The following is a 21,062-nucleotide window of genomic DNA, read 5'->3' on the forward strand; positions in this document are numbered from 1 at the left end:
CCATGCTGCTCATATACTCCCATCCTGCTATATGCCCCCATCGTGCTCATATACCATCCTGGTATATGGCCTGTATCCTATAGCACAGAGAAAAAAAAAAAATAAACGTTTACACTCACCTGTTCCTCACTCCCTCCAGCACCGATCATCTTCCTCTCAGCGGCAATGACCTGTGTGTGTGGAGCCGTTCCCTTGCAGCATCGCGATGTCTTCCTGTCTGTGCCGATCAGCTGATCAGCTCAGCTGACCGGCACAGACAGGAAGACATCGCGTGCTGCAGGGGGACGGCTCCACACACGGGGACGGGTGAGTGTACTGATTCACTGCACCTCGCGCTGATGATGACGCGCGGGGGGGGGGGGCAGTGAATACAGCCGCACATTATCACTCCAGGCTGTAATTGCCAGGGGTGATCATGCGGACCGGCTCTTTCCTATGCGCGCGTCCCAGCTCGTCCTCCCGCCCACCTGTCAGCGCCGGCTTCTGCGCTGAGAAATGGGCGGGAGGATGGGCGTGCATATGTAATGAGCGGGCCCCCGTGGTCACGGCAGGCGCTGCTTCTGCCTGCTCGTGCCCCCGATGACCCGCTCCACCGCAGCACCCTCATTCCCGGCCGCAGCCCTATATAGTCAGACCATAAGACGCACCCCCAACTATCTCCCAACATTTGGGGGAAAAAAAGTGGGTCTTATGGTCCGAAAAATACGGTATGTTGTCTGTGTTTGAACAGTAATTCCTGCACTAACCATTATGCTCCTGTCCTGAAGCCTCAGGCATAAAATGGCGGCCACAACACAGAAGTGTTAATGTTTTCGTGTATTGATAGCTTTATCATTTCAGCAAGCAGCACTTTGTACACAGTCTTTCTGTACCACACAGGGATTATGGTACATTATAAAATTAGAAATTTTCTAAAACCACAAACCCACCAACCATAGGTACAAGTCTGCTAACGATTCGTAGGTCAACCACGTTTCTTTTATTTACATTATATTAGAGAGAAAAAGTAACAAAACATCTGCTTTAAAGTGACCTGTCAGCCCTCTGGACGTCTGGTCACACACACACACACACACACACACACACACACACACACACACACACACACACACACACACACACTTCAGAATATCAAGACCATGTTTCTGTTATCCCGCAGAGAAAAGAAGTAGTAATGGCCACTTGACAATTCATAATTCCCCTTGTCAAGAGGAACGGCATAATGGAATGGAAACTTCTATGAACAGATTGGTGTTGTTCTTGCTTCAGTAAATGATTGCTTTTCCTTCATGTGTCATGAGCGCAGACAGGTATTTGGAAATAAAATTACCTGATCTAATTTTGCTAGATTTGCTGTTAATTCCTCACAGATTGCATAGGCATTTATATGCCAACTTCCCGCACCTTGTTGTATAGACCATCTAAGAGTAATAAAAAATAATTACACACAAGAACAAAAACACACAATGTTGTACTAAAAACAATTCAATCGAAAGCAGTCCTACAGTTTAGTATGCAAAGCATGCATGCCAAACACAGCCCAATGGCCATAAAACACAGACTGTGCTTGGACAGTAATACTTGGCACCTGGGACTCTGATCTAAGCCAACTGCCTTGCAGGCACATATAAAAAGGCACTTCGTTCTGGTCAGGAGACAGCGTTCGGAGCAGGTATTGTAACCAGAACGCAGGACTTCAGAGGTGTTAAACCGACCAAATATGGCACCCATGGACTGATCTGGGTTCTTACTATATTATTTGTGGGGCTCATCTTATACTGAGGCATCAAAAAAAGGGGCGAGGAAGGGGGGAGTTCCCTTAAATACATATAAAGTTCATACAGGTTCTTATGACGATCCAGGTGGTGGAAAACTGCACATTGAGTTTTCCCATCTTAGACATTTATGGTATAACCATCTCTCCAATTACCTCTCTGAATGTTCCCCCACCCCATACAAAAAAATAAATAAATAAATAAAAAAAAAAATATGGGAATGTTCATTTAAGCTTGTTTGCCTCTAAATACGTAAAAGGCTTGCCCAGTAAGAGGTAGCCCATGTTCCTTATTTTCTCATTGCTTGGATCACACTCCTAGGATCCTTGTCTTTATGTTTTGGAAAGCCACAAGGAATGAAGCAATTGTGGGCATGTGGAAGCTTCATACTCCAAAAATCCTGTTCTTTTGGTCAGTGAGGCTCCATGTTATGTGACCCTTATAATTAAGTTATTACCATCCTATTAATAGGTAAAAATTTACATTTATGGTACAACTCCTTTAAAGATAAACTCAAATGGAGGCAGTTTGGCAAATACATGTGAAACTGCAGTAATTCACAAATATTTGCCATATAGAGTCACTTGCTCAGTGAATGCAAACAATATTGAATGCATTTTAACAATTTCTTGGCTAAAAAGGAGTCACTGACTTGCTACACAATTACTTTCCGAAATTTTGGCCTGACATGAATGATTGTAGGGCTTTAATATAATAAAGGAACATGGAATATGCCAAAGCCATGCAAGGCTTAAACTACTTATATGAAGTTTCATACATCGTAATAAGTATCGGTTCAGTCACAAGTACAGGAGAACAAGAACTTTTTTTTTTTTTTCTTTCTAAAATAAGTGTTGTCACACTTATGTCATACCTTGGTTACCAACAGTAATATCGCTATACATTTAAAAAACCTCATTCAATTGTTTTGGTTTTTTAAAGTTAAATAGTGATGACCGAAACCAAACTATAAAAACTATGAACTCGAACTTCTCATGGCTGTAATCCAATGGTGTAATATCTCTCAACATCCACTGAATCCTGTGGAGTCAGATTTCTCAGACCAAGGCTCCAAACGTCACTTGGTCAGTGGCAGGCACTGAATTTCTCATGAGAAATTTGAGAACGAGACCCCATAGCATTCAATGGACGTCATGGGACATTACAACATTGCATTACATCAGAACTTCAAGAATTTATTCTTAATAAATTGGAGAACAAGGGCGTGTGCAGGAGACTTTCAAATAAACGTGTGTGTGTGTGTGTGTGTGTGTGTGTGTGTGTGTGTGGTTACTTTCAATTACTAGATTAGTAATTGAGGTGTCTGAAAAGTGTCTATACATTAACCCCTGGGCTTTATGTCAGCTTTCAATTCACAGCTGACAACCCCAATAATATTACCCCGATTGCCCTGGTGCTGTGGAAATTGGAAAGAGGCGGGCAAGGAGCCAAAATTGGCCCATCCAGCCTAATACTCCACACACATTTTTTATTCCCTTTCATTTGTTTGCAGGGCAATTGTCCTGGTCATTTCCTCATTTTGCAGACCCCCTAGATCTTAGTATGATCATTTTAAAGCCCAAAATTTCAGGTCCCAATTGACTAATATATATGGGGTTCACGGTCCGGTGTTAAGTGGACCCAAACAACCACAGGCCTGCTTATCCCTAAAGTTGACCAAAAACTGCAATAGCAATAATCAATCCAATTAGTCCAAATTAAAATGGTTAAGAAATCTGATGCTCATTTTACAACCCAAAGCAGGTTTAACCCATTAGCGGTCAGGTCCGAAAAGATTTTTTTAGCAGCCATATTTAATTTGTTAAACCCTATTTTGGTGTACATTAAAATTACTACACAATTCACATTATTTCTGACGCACATATAGAAAAAGTTTTTTTTTTTTAATTGTGAAATGTGATGTATATCATATTACCTGTTGAACAAGTGGCTGCCTAATTTGTAGGTATTTAGGTTTTCTGAATGTAATAACATTTATAGCTATATAAAATGATTTTGTATTTATTGTGGAGTCTTTTTTGCAGATATTTTACACATTTTTTTATACATAATTTGGCCATTAAAAGATCTGAGGATCAGTTCTTTTTACTGTTTGTTTACACTGTAACCGAGGCATTCATAAGAGACCCAGTTACAGGGAAAACAGACTTCACAGGCAGGGATGATCTGCTTCTGCTAGGATAATGTGATCACCAAGGTCTTCTGTTCTCCACATAGTGCTCATTAAGCTATGTAGACAGCAAAAGAAAAGACAGAAACAGCAGTGTATACCACAGCCAGCGACCGAATCTGCCCCTGCTAGATTAGATTAAGGGTGTGTGCGAACGTTGCGTTGTGTCCCTGAAGACATTTCTGCAGGGATTTGACAGCACATGTGCGCGTCAAATTGCTGCAGAAACACTGCATAATGAATGCAGTGTTTCTGCAGAAAAAAAAAAAAAAAAGCAGATTTCATGCGCTCTGGATGCAGCCTCTCCTATAGACAAAGCAGGAGCTGTATCCAAAGTGCACAGACTATGTGACATGTTGCTTCTTAGAACGCAGCGATTTGGAACAAAATTTTGGCATCCAAATCGCTGCGATCTCAAACGCAACGTGCGCACGTCTCATGCACAATCTTCAGATTGTGCAGGGGACGCAGGTCGCATGCATATACGCTGCAGTGCAATACGCAACGTAAATGCATGAAATTCGGCAACGTGCGCATGAGCCCTTAGGCTATGTTCACACGTACCTGCTGAATTTTCTGCAGCGATTTGACAGCACATGTGCACTTCAAATCGCTGCAGAAACACTGCATAATGGATGCAGTGTTTTATCAGAATGAATCCAGATTTCATGCGCTTTAGATGCTGCCCCCACCAAAGACAGAGTGGGAGCTGCATTCAAAGCGCACAGAATAATTGACATGCTGCTTTTTTGAACACACGGATTCGGGTCAATATTTTAGCACCCAAATCGCTGCGTTCAAAAAAGCAATGTGCGGATGGATTATGCACATTCATAGATTGCATGCGTCCTGTGTCCCCTGCACATTTACGCTGCAGTGCCAAACGCAGCATAAATGCATAAATTTACACAACATCCGCACAAGCCCTAAAGGAGCTTCAACTCTAGCTGTACAATTACAATGATGCAGCGTTAAAGCCCATGACTAAGAGCAATAAACTTTTTTTTTTTTTTTTTTAATTAAAAAACACCACTTGTCTACTTGAAGCTTCCAAGTCCTATTTTTTATTTTTTTTTTTATTTAAGCAAGAACATTCTTACTCTTTCAAAGCAGCGTCTCTTGCAGTGCTCAAATAAGATAGGCATTCCTCGAGGTACAGAATTCTTGATTGCATATAGAAGGTTGAGATAATCAAGAGGCACACTCTGCAAACAAATACATTAACTTTAGTAACAATACATTAATACTAAACACAAGTGTAGCAAAATTAAAGGGGTTACAAGAAAAAAAAAAATATAAAAAGAAAAAGAAGTCAGATCTCCCACTCTCTAGAGAAATCTTTCTTTGATTCACAAGATATGTCTTGTATATTCTAACTCCACCTGATGCATCTAAATGGTGATGCTATAAAAACAGATACAGCCCATATACAAGCTTAATAGATATTACAAATACAGTATGTGCTTACATGGGTCAGTTGGATATATCAGATGCGAGATGATGCAGCATCCCAGTGACGTTAACCAAAAGGTAAATTATCCATTTAAAGCAATAGCCATTATTGTTCAGCAATCAATAACATCTGAAGAATTTTAGCTCTTGCTTTCTTTAAAGTCTGGCCAATTTACAAGTTTTACTAAAGCATTTCGATTTAGCTTCTGTTAAGATTTTGACTTTACTTCTGTTGTGCAGAGAAGCATGGTTATTCTTCAATGACAGGCTGACCAGATTATCCCCATTAGGTTTAAAATTTGGGAGGTAGATCTGTGATTAAAGGGGTGGTTCACCCATATTTTTTATTGTCTAGATCGATATTATATTGAAACAATGTTTCTCTCAAATACCTTATGTTGTGAATAGTGCCTGTGAGGCGCTATTGCAGACCGCTGCTCCCAGTCCAGTGACGTACCCGTCCAATGCTGCCTCGTCACATCCGTGCAGCCGGCTGCGTTCTGAGCCCATCTGCTCCCTGCTCCCCCTCCCTCCTCCCTCACAGCACGTCTCTTGCTTGCAGCGTTCTGCGAGGAGGGAGGAGGGAGGGGGGAGCAGGAGACGCGCCGTGCTGTGCTAGGAGGGAGGAGGGGGGAGCAAATGGGCTGCGACAGCAGTGAAACACCGCTCACAGCTCAGAGTCTGGAAGACTGTAGCCGGCCGCACGGATGTGACGTGGCAGCATTGGACGGGTACGTCACTGGACAGGGAGCAGCGGTCTGCAATAGCGCCTCTCACAGGCACTATTGACAACACAAGGTATTTGAGAGAAACATTGTTTCTCAATATAATATCGATCTAGACAATAAAAAATATGGGTGAACCACCCCTTTAAGAAAATGTATAATTTCTATCTCCTGCTATTCCGAATAATTAGCAGTTACAGGGGTTGCTGGGCATACAATAGTCATTATTAGCCTGGCAAAGCTGCTGACTGGTGGGGATGCCCACACCAAAGTATAAAGTAGGAGCTGCTGGGGCCAGAGATTTGGCTACAGCTGTTACAAGCACTGTATACAAGATTTCAGCGCTTCAACAAGCGCCGACGCAACGGCAGCAAAGAGATTTGATGTTCTTTGCCAGTTTGTCCTGAGGAAGGGAGCTGAGTCTCCTGAAACGCGTAGACCTGCGCATGAAAAAGCAACATAAATCTTAAGCTTTCATGATCTGTTGGTCATTGGCGTGGCTTTGAAACCCATCTCTACTGCTCTGTTATCTGCCTTGTGGGGACCGCTGCCGTGGCTTTGAGTTACATGCTGTTATAGGAGTTGTGACTTTCACAGCCCCTTTTGGTGAGTAGGACTGCTCATTTCCTCACCCCGTATATATTGGGGTAAGACCCTATTGCGCTTCTTTTTCCACAGTTTCTCTTAAACACAAACATGAAATAGGAGGGCAACACACAAAGTGAAATCTCCCATAGGACAAAAAGGGAATAAAAAAAACAAACAAGGAAGGGACCGCCACTGAATAATAATCAAATATCATTAATAATCATCAATCACCACTGAATATCAATCAGTGGTGATTTTTGATTATTATTCAGTGGTGATCCAGACATTTTAGCACACTCTTCTGTTCCTTATTTGTCTATTCTAAACACAGGTCTATCATAATAGATGCCTGAGATATTTCCACTATTACTTACTTGCTGAATAACCTTCTGGTTTAGTCGATTAACCTTTGAAAATGTTAGGCAGATCAAGACTATTAATTGAAAAATTACACTTACAGAATTGCATAGAAGAAAAGCAAACCATTCAGTGACACAACTTGCTGAACGTTCACTCTTTGAAACCAACTCCTGTAAACTGAAAATAAGAATATTTACTTTTTCTTATTGAATTTTTACAATACAGTTATTTTAATGGTATAAAAAAAAAAAAAAAAAATATAAAAAATAAAATTACCAACACTTCCTTCAGTCAATTTCACTTTATCAGAGACATTCAATGGTTTATCCAGAATCTTAGGCAAATGAGGAGTTGAAATGATACTCTTTAGTTCTTGGAATTCTAGAAGTGGAAAATAAAGTATAAAAAAAATGTAGACGATAGAATCAATACAATAGGTTAAACACTTAAGGCCCAATTTAAAGCTTTTACACCAGAATTCTGTTGTAAAAATCTTTGAAAAATCTTTTGGCACAAATGTCTTATGGCAATCTCATGCCATTTTCACCTAGTTCTGACAAAGTGGGGGGCATGGCAGTTTCCGCTCGTCAAATTCATGAAGAGCAGTGGCATATATTAGGCCACAAATCTTACCCTACTGGAGTAAGCTTAGTGGCAAGGTGCATGACACCTGTGAGACACAACTGCCTCTTAAATTTGGCGTGTGACTCCAGCACGACCCTAATCAAGTCAAGGCTGAAAAATTCAGATTTTTATGAACCAAGCCTTAATACAATACCCATTTTTTATATCATATTGGCAAGTTTCACTCAAGCGGATATGTTTTTATTTGAGAAATCTGCAGGAAAAGTGCAAGATACCCCCCTCCCCTCAAAAAAGATCACTAATCTGATGGTCCAGAGTTCAATGCTAATGTAGTACCACCTCTAATGTTAGAGCATGTGTTTTTTGGTTTGACACCATCCCTGGCTACTTTTATTAATTGGAAAGCACAAAAAGCACCATTCCAGTTTTTTTACAGTGCTGGAGTGGCTCTTTAAATCCAAGTCTCCTGCTCCTGGTCTTATACTCTACCTTTGGTGTCTTCACCTTTTATCAGCGTCCCTCTGATCAATTGGAGCCTTCTTGTGACCGTAACAGCCGATGGCTGGGATACAGCCACAGAAGCTCTTAAGTATATAAGAGCCAAAACTAGGCTCTTAGACTTTTATTGATTTGTAACATCTGATGCCCTCCACGAAACACTAGAGCATCTGACAGGTCACAAAGTGCTCCAGACTGACAAGAGTGTCAGTGAAAAGATATGTACGTTGATGCCGAACGTGAAGTATAGCAGGGGGCATGGGACTTAATATGTCCCCTCTGAAGTGGTGCTATAATGTTATGACAACGAACTCAAGAGTAAAATTACACCAACACCAACCTTGTGAATTTTCAGATTCTGGGGTTTGAGAGCCAGTGCTGCTGTATTCTTCCATATCCTTTCTCCGATGTTGCACCAAACCATCAATTTCTGAAAAATCTACACTGAAGTCCTGAAAATATGCAAATTATAAATTTGAACCCTTTCAGTGGTATGTCAAACATGGAACATTTTGTTTTAAAGCATAACCGTGATTTAAAATTTTGAATTTAATAAATCAATAGTACCCATTAAGATATATTACATAGTTGCTTATTTTAGCAGACTAAATTGCTACAATCGATCAAAATTCTCAATTCTTACATAAAATCTCTAATCAGTGAAGACTTTCCCATTACTGAGCTAGAATCTCATCAATAACAAATGCCATCTGCTATGTAGATAGATGACAGTTGTTACTTATGAGATTGACTAAAAGGTAGGAGGATCTAGAGGCAAAACTCCACCCCCTTTTCTATTACAGATTTTACTCAGAATTGAGAATTTTGATCATGACTGATCAATTCTGGCAGAGAAAAAAAAAAAAAAAAGCCAAATTTCCCAGATAAGATGTATTACAAAGTTGTTCATTTTCATGTGTGTTATTGATTTACAAAATAAAAATAAAAAAAAAACGATTGTTATACTTTAAATTTAGAAAGAATCATTCAATGACTGACTTTTTATCTTCTTTAATAAAGCAGTGTACAGACATAATGAGGATTCTTCTAAACATTTAAAAAAAAAAATGTAAAAAAAATGACGACAAGTTTCCCTGTCAGGCTAAAAGGACCCAACTTTGAAGCAAAAGTAAAGTCTGAACTTCCAAGTTTTGGGATCTTTTCATGGAGAGCGCAATCCCTGAACTCTTCATGGCCCCCTCATTGAAAAAAAAAAACGCAAAATCTTGCACTCTGAACTAAACCAGTTCTCTCTGCATCATTTACTAAGCAGCATGCAAGATCTCGCGAGAACATGTGAGCTCTCGGGCTTTCACAGTAAGGTGCCGTGGAGGGTTGTGGGACCTCACAAGCAGGAGGGTCAGACCTGACTTATTTCAGCACCTGGCCTAATATTCGCAAAAATGTTGTGTTTAGTAGAATCACCAGTCTGTAGTTGCCCAGTGTTTTCATACATAAAATGAGATAGGTTTCACTTCTAAAAATTTGTTAAGGAAAAACAAATGTTCAAAAATATAAAAAAAAAAAATTAGGCTCAGCTTTATTTAGAGGTACATTGCATTATGTATAACCCCAAATTTACTGCTCTACTTTAGTTATACATAATGCCAGATACATATATGCGTAAAATATGACTACCATGGCAGAAAAAAAAAAAAAAAAAAAAAAAAAAAAAAAAAAGCTTGTTTCAGCGTTTCATCTGCCTTCCTACACCCCATACCATTGAAGCCCAAGTGTCACCTTCCTGACAGACCCATTTTTGAAAATCAAACCTCGTCATGGTAATTTTGAAATGCTTTTTCCATTTCTAATAATTCTTAGACAGTTTTTCCATGACACCTTGTGCTTCAGGTTAGTGGGGAATTTAGGTTGCTAAAATATTTTAAATAAAACCTATCTGTAATTTGGTAGAAATTACTGCAATCTGCAATTTTCAACTTGGAATTATAAAAACAGCCATATCCCACAATATAGTGACAAATAATATTTCCCATAGGATTACCTCCCATCAGCAAGGTTACCTTTTATTTTGTTAAAGATGAAAAATTGCTCTTAAAACTTTTAACCCTTTCTACATTTTTCTAATTTTTTTTCTGCTTAAGTTTTAGCCTGAAATATTTAATTCTCAGCCTGTAATGAGTGAGACTGCTCTGAAATATTTATTAAGTAATTTGCAGTGAATGCGTTGATGCCCCATTCGTGGTCAGAATCTACTGTTTGCAATTTGCAAAAGGCAACTAAACCCCTATACTAAATACCAGTAAATATAACAACTTTTATCCTGAAGACTCACGTGCTTCCACGGGGGGAGTAGTGCAATTCATGTTTATTGTTGTAATGCAAATTATAACTATGCAACTACACGCCTTGTCAGTGTAAACTAGTTTATACAATTGTTTGCAATAATGGAGTTGCTCTATGTGGAAACTAACAATAAGACCCAATTTGAACGAAAAGTTAACTTTTAATTGATAAATAATGAAGCACTAAATTATATTAAAAACACACAGTTTTGGACTATTTGCTAGTAGCACAAATTCATTCCTATCTTATCAATTCCTATGGATAAGCACCAGCCGTGTGTCAATATCATTCACCATAGAGAACAGTAATTGTAGTCTCTATACTGGCTGTTTAAAACCAGAGTCAAGCCTCCCCGACATGTTTCACCTATACAGGCGTCATCAGGGAGCATGAAGCTCAAATGAGTCAAACAGGCAAAATAAAATCCCCTAATAAGAACTTTGCTTGTGATGTCATACACCCAATAGGGGAATTTTTTAATAAGTGCCAATCAAACATTTCAGACTACAGGAGGTTACAACCAATGACTACGCTGACGTATGAACTATTCTATTAAATCTACTGTTTGGACACACACACACACACACACACGGGAAGGGGGGTGTAAAGAGTTGAAACCTTATAAAATGTCATTTTGGCAACTACACCTCTTGAAGAATTAAACTTGTACCTTTTTGAGCTCTCGGGTGCTTCACAGGTTTATAAACGATATTTTTCAGAGTTTTTGTTCCTGCCAACACATCAGGATTTGAGGCAGAATTTTCTGCTTCAAATCCTGAGTGTGCGCACATAGCCCAACTGTGGTTTGGGCATACTTCAGGGATTCTACTGGATTGGGTTTTAGGAGCTACTTGCAAGATGGAAAACCTCAATTTTTCTGTTGACATAACAAATCTGATTGGGGGCTTGTGTTTTGTAAGAGGAGTTGAAGTTTTTCTTGGTGCCATTTGAAGATACATAAACTTTATTATGTTTTATTCCAAATTTTGGGAAACCGCAATCTTATTTAATTTTTTTTCTCTTTATTTGCTCATTCTGGTTCTCGTGCAGTAAACATAAAAAGACTAAAGGGTCAGTACAACTAAAGTGACTCCAGGGTAATAAAATTATATTTTGTAGTGTTGAGTGAGCACCATCATTCTCCATACCAGTCATGAGCAGTTGGATGGTCGGATGTGTACTGAGTGTAATGGATGTCAATGGGGAACTCGAGCTAGAGTTCCCCATTGACTTCCATTCTGCACACTAGTCGCTCCCATCTGAAAATCCAACTGCTTGTTACGCGTAACAGAGCATGGTCGTGCTTGCTAATCATTAATTTTATTTATATGCTCTAAAAATACAATTTACAGAAATGTATTGGTTTTTGCATTGCCATATTCTGAGAGCTATAAAAATTATTGGTACCATTTTGGAATAAATTGTTTATTGCCTTTTAGATTTTTAGGTGGCAGGGTGAAAAAAAAAAAAAAAAAAAAAAAAAAAAAGTAAAAATCAAATTGTTATTTTCTTTCCCTAGTCATTCACTCCTTGGTAAAAGTGATTAACTTTTTTTTTTTTAGTCAGTATGGTGAGTGATAAATTAGAGTTTGCCACCTTTTGCACACTTTCATACTATTTTTTTTTTTCATAGTTTTTCTAGTTTTGAGACATTGATTTTCTGGTGTAACATCCTGCAATGTTTATGCATTGTATGGGATAAGACCTGTCAGTGTCACACTCACAGGAGGAGTGTCAACTTCTCATCTCAGTCTGGAGATATTAACTTTACAAGTTAATATACCAATTTGTTATTCAACCAAGGTGTTAACAGATTCTTCTCTGGGGAAATTTGCCTATTAAAAGGGGATTGCCTGGTCTAAAATGATATGTTTGCAGTCACTAGGTGTCACTGTATGTGTGCGCGCTGGAAGGATTCATAAGTCTGCAGTTAGAGTGATTGCAAACTTATTTCACACTGGTCAAGCACTCTAAAGAATGTTAAATGTAATTTGGAAAAACAAAAAAACCCCAAAAAACTAAAAAACACCAGAGTAGTTTAGAACTGTTATTCTGTGTGATATGGCAAGACTATTGTGTGAACAGAACTCACTAATCACAGTATGACACAATTCGACATCTAAATACTGCTTTACATCTATAGGCATAAGGTAATAATGCTCCTGGTATAGATGCATATCAGTCTATATAACCTGTTGCATTCATTTCACAGCCCTGTCAGGTCTACTCTACTCCCCCTAAAATTGTAAACACCATAAGCATTGGCGGTGAGATATGTGTGATATGGTAAAGCATACTCAACTCACAACTCAGAGGTTCACCTCGTGCGGTTGTGCAGGTCACAACCACCATAAAACGCCTGAAAGCCACTGAAAAACCCACGTGGAGATACAAACAATGGAAGGAAGAAAAGGGTTAATCTTGTGTGTCACCAAGCCAGTCCAGATTATGTAGATTATCAATAAATCATATTTTATCTACATCATCTAGACTGGCTTGGCGGTGCAGGAGATTAACCCTTTTCTTCCTTCCATTGTTTGTAATTCCTGTATGAGGTCATTCATAAAAAAAGGCAGCATTGGAAAAAGTATGCGCCCCCATAAAAATCTCTGCTAAAACCCCCTTGGAAATAATGGAAGTTGGCTTATAAAATTCAGTTTGTTAAAAGCAATACTCCAGTATTTTGTTTTTCACTGCTGTAATGGTGCTTCTAATCTAAAAAGGTCCCTTACCCTTGGTCTTCTACTCATCCTTTTTGCAGAGCCATTCTGGTCCCGCAGTGTCATCTAATGTCCACAACTGACTGGCCGGAAGTCAGAAGTTACATCAAACTCTCAATGCACGTCTATGAGAGCCATGAGGTTCTTCTAGATTTAAATTGAAGAGTGACCTCTGATATGCTCCATGAAACACTGGAGCAATCCACATACTGTTTGAGACCGACAGTAGCAGCACCAATAAAAGGTGAAAACTCTAGAGGGTGAGCATAAAACTGGGAGCAGGCACCTTAGATAAAAAAACACCACTCCAGCGGTCAACACGTTCCTCAAAATGCTGAACATAAATATTTTTTTTGTTCAGATCTTTATCATAATCTGAGCAGTATAGAATGTACAAAATGATGGGAGGTTCTCTATAAAAAAGGTTTGCTTAACCCATCTGATAGCAGAAATATGTACTCACAGATCCTAGTCCAACGAGAAATAAAACTTATGGTGCTGCTTTGGTGCAGTTTAGATTGAAAAAAAAAAAAAAAAAAAAAAAAAAAAAAGCTCATCTGCTGACAATATACCAGTTCCCTGAATGCAGCGCTCTGTGTAATCTCACCCACTCCATTGGATTAACGGCTTTCTGTGTACAATGTGCACAGGCAGAGAGCTGCCAATTAGTGGTGGGGCAGGGTTATTCAGAGCTCATGAATATGGACTATTGGCAGCAGGTTTACTAGTCCTCTAGCGAAAATCACTTAGAGGGAAATTACCAAAACTACAGCCTGCAGTCCAGTCAGTGAAATTGCTGGAATCAGGGTCTCAGTCTCTACAATATGTGGCTTTCAGTTTAGGAGTCAAAATTCTGGTGATCTCTTCCCTTTAAATTTAGGCACAGCAAAAATGAATAGCCAGGGGTTATATTAATTTGTACAACAGACATTAAAAAAATATTCTCACAGGACATGTAGTCAATGTCTCAGATGCAGGCACCAGAGCACCAATTTTTGTATAGTGGCCCTATCATGGCCACACAGCGGCATCTGTGCATGTGACTTTTTCAGTCACTTCTATTTGCATCATTGAAAACGGAGCAAGCACCACTAATAATTTTAAAGCTTGAGCTACTAACACCCAGCATAAATCATGTGCCAACTAGAAATTAATTTTGAGCATGTGGCTCTATAGTGGTGTGGCGCCCCTGACCTGGTCAGGCACCACTGAGTACTGCACCCATGCTGGGACAGTACTACCAGGTAATCCTAAGGGTCAGAACAAGGTGTGTACGCACAGACACATAGCAACCAGGTCTCCCACACCTTTATAGGGGACCCTTGGGTAGTCTCCAGAGAGGGCTTGCTTTCAAATCTTTTCAAGGGGTGTAGTGGAGGGGCTGGGAGCTAAAGTGCAGAGGTTGTCAGGAAAGGAGTGGAGCAAGCCAGTCTGGAAGTGGTGAGCGTCGGTCGCTAGGGGATACGTGCGTGGCCACTAGTCAGACCCTGCACGAGGGTAGTAACAGTTAGCGGGGGAGAACGGTCACCTGGTCAGTCAGTATGAGGTTGCCGGTGACTGGGCACGTACGGGGAACAGGTCCCTAGAGCAGACTTCAGTTTTAACTACCTGCTAAACCTGCCGGTGAGGGAAACTACAAGTACCTCACCGACCTTACAGAGTCCAAGCCTCAGCAGCAATGCAGGGACCCATAAGGGGACAGAGCCAGAAGCCATCTCACTTGGTCCACGCTGCCAGCAAACAGGCCAAACACAGGGGAGAAAAGGCAGTTGCGACTCCCTGGATAGACCCCCATGGTACTTAAAGTCAGGGGGTTATCCGAACACAGAGTGCTAGGAAGGCGAGCTAACAGGTTACCCTCAGACTGGCCCGAAGGAGCCCTGGTCCTACCTGGTGAATCTCAGCAATGCCCGGGTCAGCTCACTATAACATCTGAGTGAGTAAAAACCAGTTGAAAGACTTTAGGACTCAGCCTGTGTTATTCTGGGATCCACTACCCTGCTCACCCAAGCCCCTGGGGCCTGCCTCACTCATGGGAGGCGTCATCATCTGGCTGCAGACCCCATCAGCCCCAGACGCTCGTAAAACATGTAGCGGCGATCATTGACATCACTGACCGCAAGCCGTGAGTGGCGTCATGACAAAATAAAAACTGACTTTACCTGTTGCCATATCGAACAAGACCTGTGGCGTCCCTGAACAGGATCATCACCCCTGGGGCGTTACAGTGGAATGCCTATTTAGGTATAGCAGGTCATTTCGTGTAGATTTAGTTTTTTTTCAGTTCATTTTTAATTGTTTTAATACAAATTTTCCTATATTGATTTTGTAGTTTCAAATGAGTGTCAAAACTGTAGACTCCATGGAGCAAAAATGCTGCCATAGTTCAGGTAGTTTGTAGTGGATATATGGAAGCTCTTAAAGCTGCAGAACTGACTGCTAGCTGCAACAATTTTACATAGTCATTAAGGGGTTAACTAACTTCAGTTACCCGAATACAACATGTATAGCCGGAGAATGATATATTAAAAAAAAAAAAAAATAAATAAAAAAAAACTAAGAAAAATAGTAAAACTGAGTGTTATTATTAGGGATGATCGAATACCTCAAATATTCGGCTTCGCGAATATTTTCCGAATAGGTCGCCACTATGTGAATATTTAATGCGCAATGTAAGTCTACGGGAAGCCCTAATAGCTGTTATTCGGGGTTTCCCATAGACTTACATTGCGCATCGAATATTCGCGAATAGACGAATAACGGCGATTTATTCAGCAAATATTTGCGGTATTCGATCATCCCTAGTTATGTTACAGGTGCTATTACTAAACAGGCCAGAGGTTTACAGCATTACATAGCGTCAAGGACACGTCACTTACAAGGGGAAATGAAGCAGGACGTTCTCCTCTGTAACTACGCTCTGAAGAAGGATTTGGACTGTTTCCGGTGCTAACATTCTAGAAAAACAAAAGAAACAAAAACATAAGGACTGTTGTATTAGCCAGATTAAATATTTTTTTTTTCCTTTTAAAGACAAACACAGAATCCTGCAGAACATGGTGGTGAAAATGTCACTAGCCTCAGGCCAGCCAGCTGAGAACATAATATTTTCTGTGCTACTACACCCCAAGTGTAATTATGTACATATCCAGAGCTACACTGTGCCTTACCCATTGGGTGTTCAATTCCCTGAAGCCATTTGTGACACCATTTTGCTGCATAGTTTTAACTGATATTATGACCCATTATAGTAACAAATGACAACACAAGAGTTACTTTATGTTAAACCTTATATTTTAAACAGAGCAGTGTTATCTATAAAAACCCTTAGAAGTGAATTAACATTTCCAGTGTAATTGAAGAATTGAGTTTAAGCCTGCAGTCATGCTCCTCTGCTTCTTCTCCTATATTTGACCTCTTGAACATAGCTTACCTTTCACAAGATCCAACTGCTAGCCTTGTCCATGGAGAAGTTAAAGGGGATAAGGAGTTTAACTAGTTAACTAAGCTCCAGTCAAATAGGTGGCATAAAAGCATGGTCTGCGCCATATACACAGCAAGCTGTAATCAACCTACTACCCGCTACTTTGAGAGACATCCCGCTCAGCACATTGTGCACAACATGTCAGACCACGAGCAGTGAACACAATTCCAGCACGTACACTCTGTAGTGAGCGGTCACCACTACGGACCCATCATGTTGACTTGAACCAAGTGGCTGTAGGGAGAAAAAGCAACTTGCTCTTTTCCCTGCAGCCAAGCATTCAGTTAGACACTCAAATATGATTTGAACAGTATTTACCCGCACATTAGCACAATGGCTGCAGGTAAATACATATATTTTTTTCTGATGACAAGTGTCCTCTAAAAGAAAGCAGTCAGATGTCGGTCACTGCTGGCTTGCTCTTACTGAAGACTAAGAGGGACTTTTTAGTAAATGATTTTCTTGCTAAAAAAGTCTAAAGGCCACGTTACACGCAACGATGTATCCAACGATATATCACCGGGGTCACGGATTCCGTGACGCACATCCGGCATAGTTAGCAACGTCGTTGCGTGACACCAATGAGCGGCCATTAACGATGGAAAAAACTCACCAAATCGTCCATCGTTGACACGTCGTTCATTTTCAAAAAATCGTTGATTGTTGAGGACGCTGGTTGTTCGTCGTTCCCGAGGCAGCACACATCGCTACATGTGACACCTCGGGAACGACGAACTACAGCTTACCTGCGGCTGCCGGCAATGAGGAAGGAAGGTGGTGGGCGGGATGTTACTGCCGCTCATCTCTGCTTATATTGGGCGGACGCTTCGTGACGCCGCACGAACCGCCCCCTTAGAAAAGAGGCCGTTCGCCGTCAACAGTGACGTCGCTAGGCAGATAAGTCCATGTGACAGCTCTGAATTAGTGTGTGCCACGGGCAGCGATTTGACCGTGACGCACAAACGACGGGGGAGGGTGCTTTCGCCAGCAATATTGCTAGCGATATCGCTGTGTGTAAAGCCCCCTTTAGGATCTATCCTAATTTAAAGACATTCAAGACTCCCAAGACATTAGGTCAGAGAAGTCTATTAATGTTTCTCCCTTGTAACGTACTGTATTAGACCTACAGATAAGGCGATAAGTTATGGATAAACCTTAAAAACCGGCCATGTTAAAGCACAAAATATAGCCAAAACAACCCAAGTCGTAGCCAAATGACACTGTGCTGAAAAAAAAAAAAAAAAAAAAAAACAACCCACGTTTGCGTCTACCCATATTTCACATAAAGGAACGGATCATAGTCATTTACCATTATTAATTTTATGTATACACCTGAAAACACACCAGGTCAGCGCCAATATAAGAAATGAAAGAGTGTTCCATCCAGAAAGCTTAACAGGAGTCGGTAAGCTGATTTATACTGCCCAAACCATCAGCGCCATGAAATCAGTGTGGCTGCACGACTATATTCAGGTATATATTTTTCTCCAATACATTCTGGATTTCAGAGCACATAGATTTCAGATATGACTGGGGACCATGGTCAGTCCGGCAGCACACCTGGCCGGCTTTTCCCAGCGCCAATAAGAGTAATTACTAGGTCTTACCATAGGAAAAGATACATCAATCATATCAGACTTGTCTACGCTCCCCGGTCAGATCTACAAACTTTATATTCTCTAAAATCCAGAATGTATTGGAGAAAAATTATACCCTACTGCAATCGTGCTGCTAGGCTCAGATTAGTTTTTCTGGTGGTTTGGACACAGTGAATCAGCAGATAAATTCCCTTTAAACTGTTTGACGACTTTCAGAATAAGATTTAGTGTGTACATGAGAAATACCACTACTTCAAGCCATTAGGGTATGTGCACACAAAGTGAGGCAGAACTTTCTAACATTTCTGCATCTCACGGCAGGGAAAACAGTTTTTTTGCAGAGTTTTTTTTGTGCAGATTTTCCCATACATTATTGGTATGGGTGAAGGCTGCAGCAAAACACTGAAATAATTGACATGCTGCAAATAGAAATCTGCAAGGAAATTATATATATATATATATATATATATATATATATATATATATTTTATATATATTATATATTATATATTATATATTATATATATTATATATATTATATATATTATATATATTATATATATTATATATATTATATATATTATATATATTATATATATTATATATATTATATATATTATATATATTATATATATTATATATATTATATATATTATATATATTATATATATTATATATATAATATATATATATATATATATATATATATATATATATATATATATATATATATATATATATATATATATATATATATATATATATATATATATATATATATATTCAACATGTGAACGAGACTTCAGGATTCTCATTCACTTAGTTAGCATCAGGAAACCCTTCAGGTTTTGTGACAAATCTGCAATGTGTGCACACAGCCTAAAATGAACTCAGTCAAGCATTTTTAGAAGTCTAAGGGTGGAAACACATTATGCGAGTAAAATCGGTCCGACTGGGCTGAAAAAAAACTCGGCTGATTTTAGTTCACGTTAGGTGCGAGTGCAACGCAAGTGCGATGCTATTTCTGAATAAATTAATGATTTTACTACCGTGTGTAATGCGTATTTTTTACTATTTCATCTGCCATTCAGCGCTGCTACATGGCCGCTGACAGCAGACACAGACAGCCATGTAGCAGAGCTGAATGGCAGACAGCAGACAGAGCCGCACAATCAGAATGAACTCGGGTGAACTTAACCCGACTTCATTGTCATGCTGCGGCTCTGTCTGTGCCGCGTCCTGATTAGCGGTCACCAGTGAAGGGCTCACCGGTGACCACTAATCCCCCGAGTGACTGAAGTTAGCAGCCCTCTCATACTCACCGATCCCCGGCGCCGCGCTGCGCTGCACGGCGTTCACACGGCTGCGGCGACTTTTACTGTTTTGAAAAAGCCGGCCGCTCATTAAACAATCTCGTATTCCCTGCTTTCCCCGCCCACAGGCGCCTATGATTGGTTGCAGTGAGACACGCCCCCACGCTGAGTGACAGGTGTCTCACTGCACCCAATCACAGCAGCCGGTGGGCGGGTCTATACTGTGCAGTGAAATAAATAAATAAAAAAAAATGGCGTGCGGTCCCCCCCAATATTAATACCAGCCAGATAAAGCCATACGGCTGAAGGCTGGTATTCTCAGGATGGGGAGCTCCACGTTATGGGGAGCCCCCCACCTAACAATATCAGTCAGCAGCCGCCCAGAATTGCCGCATACATTATATGCGACAGTTCTGGGACTGTACCCGGCTCTTCCCGATTTGCCCTGGTGCGTTGGCAAATCAGGGTAATAAGGAGTTAATGGCAGCCCATAGCTGCCACTAAATCCTAGATTAATCATGTCAGGCGTCTATGAGACACCCTCCATGATTAATCTGTAAATTACAACAGACACACACACACACACACACACACACACACACACACACACACACACACACACACACACTTTATTAGAAATAAAAAACACAAACATATTCCTCATTACCAATTTAATAAGCCCCAAAAAGCCCTCCATATCCGCATACTCCACGGACCTCCAGCGTCGCTTCCAGCATGAAGGTGACAGGAACTGCAGAAGACACCGCCGCTCCGGTCACCTCCAAGCAGCAACTGAGGTGAGTAGTGCGATCAGCTGAGCTGTCACTGTTGGAGGATCCAGCGGTGGCCGCGATTAACCTCAGTGACAGCTCAGCTGATCACGCTACTCACCTCAGTTGCTGCTTGGAGGTGACCGGAGCGGCGGTGTCTTCTGCAGCTCCTGTCACCTTCATGCTGGAAGCGACGCTGGAGGTCCGTGGAGTACGCCGGATATGGAGGGCTTTTTGGGGCTTAAATTGGTAATGAGGGAATGTGTTTGTTTTTTTATTTCTAATAAAGGATTTTTTCGTGTGTGTGTGTGTGTGTGTGTGTGTGTGTGTGTGTGTGTGTGTGTGTGTGTGTGTTTATTTACTGTAATTTACAGATTAATCATGGAGGGTGTCTCAGACGCCTGACATGATTAATCTAGGATTTAGTGGCAGCTATGGGCTGCCATTAACTCCTTATTACCCCAATTTGCCAACGCACCAGGGCAAATCGGGAAGAGCCGGGTACAGTCCCAGAACTGTCGCATATAATGTATGCGGCAATTCTGGGCGGGTGCTGACTGATATTGTTAGGTGGGGGCTCCCCATAACGTGGAGCTCCCCATCCTGAGAATACCAGCCTTCAGCCGTATGGCTTTATCTGGCTGGTATTAAAATTGGGGGGCACCGCACGCCATTTTTTTTTATTTATTTATTTCACTG

The 21,062-nt window shown here is 40.6% G+C and overlaps 1 protein-coding gene across 3 annotated transcripts in view; it reads right to left on the minus strand.

The window, feature by feature from the left end:
* GRAMD2B (GRAM domain containing 2B) overlaps window positions 1-21,062 on the minus strand; it is a 104,468-nt gene that overhangs the window by 3,670 nt on the left and 79,736 nt on the right. For all 3 annotated transcript variants that reach the window (XM_075324851.1, XM_075324857.1, XM_075324864.1), the window contains 6 exons: window positions 16,078-16,155; window positions 8,515-8,626; window positions 7,368-7,472; window positions 7,190-7,268; window positions 5,067-5,171; window positions 1,331-1,421 (listed from right to left, as the gene is read on the minus strand). In XM_075324851.1, the coding sequence (XP_075180966.1) occupies window positions 1,331-1,421; window positions 5,067-5,171; window positions 7,190-7,268; window positions 7,368-7,472; window positions 8,515-8,626; window positions 16,078-16,155 (570 nt within the window). The remainder of the gene's footprint in view (window positions 1-1,330; window positions 1,422-5,066; window positions 5,172-7,189; window positions 7,269-7,367; window positions 7,473-8,514; window positions 8,627-16,077; window positions 16,156-21,062) is intronic.

The sequence above is a fragment of the Anomaloglossus baeobatrachus genome, chromosome 1 (assembly GCF_048569485.1).
Source record: "Anomaloglossus baeobatrachus isolate aAnoBae1 chromosome 1, aAnoBae1.hap1, whole genome shotgun sequence".
Lineage (NCBI taxonomy): Eukaryota > Metazoa > Chordata > Amphibia > Anura > Aromobatidae > Anomaloglossus > Anomaloglossus baeobatrachus.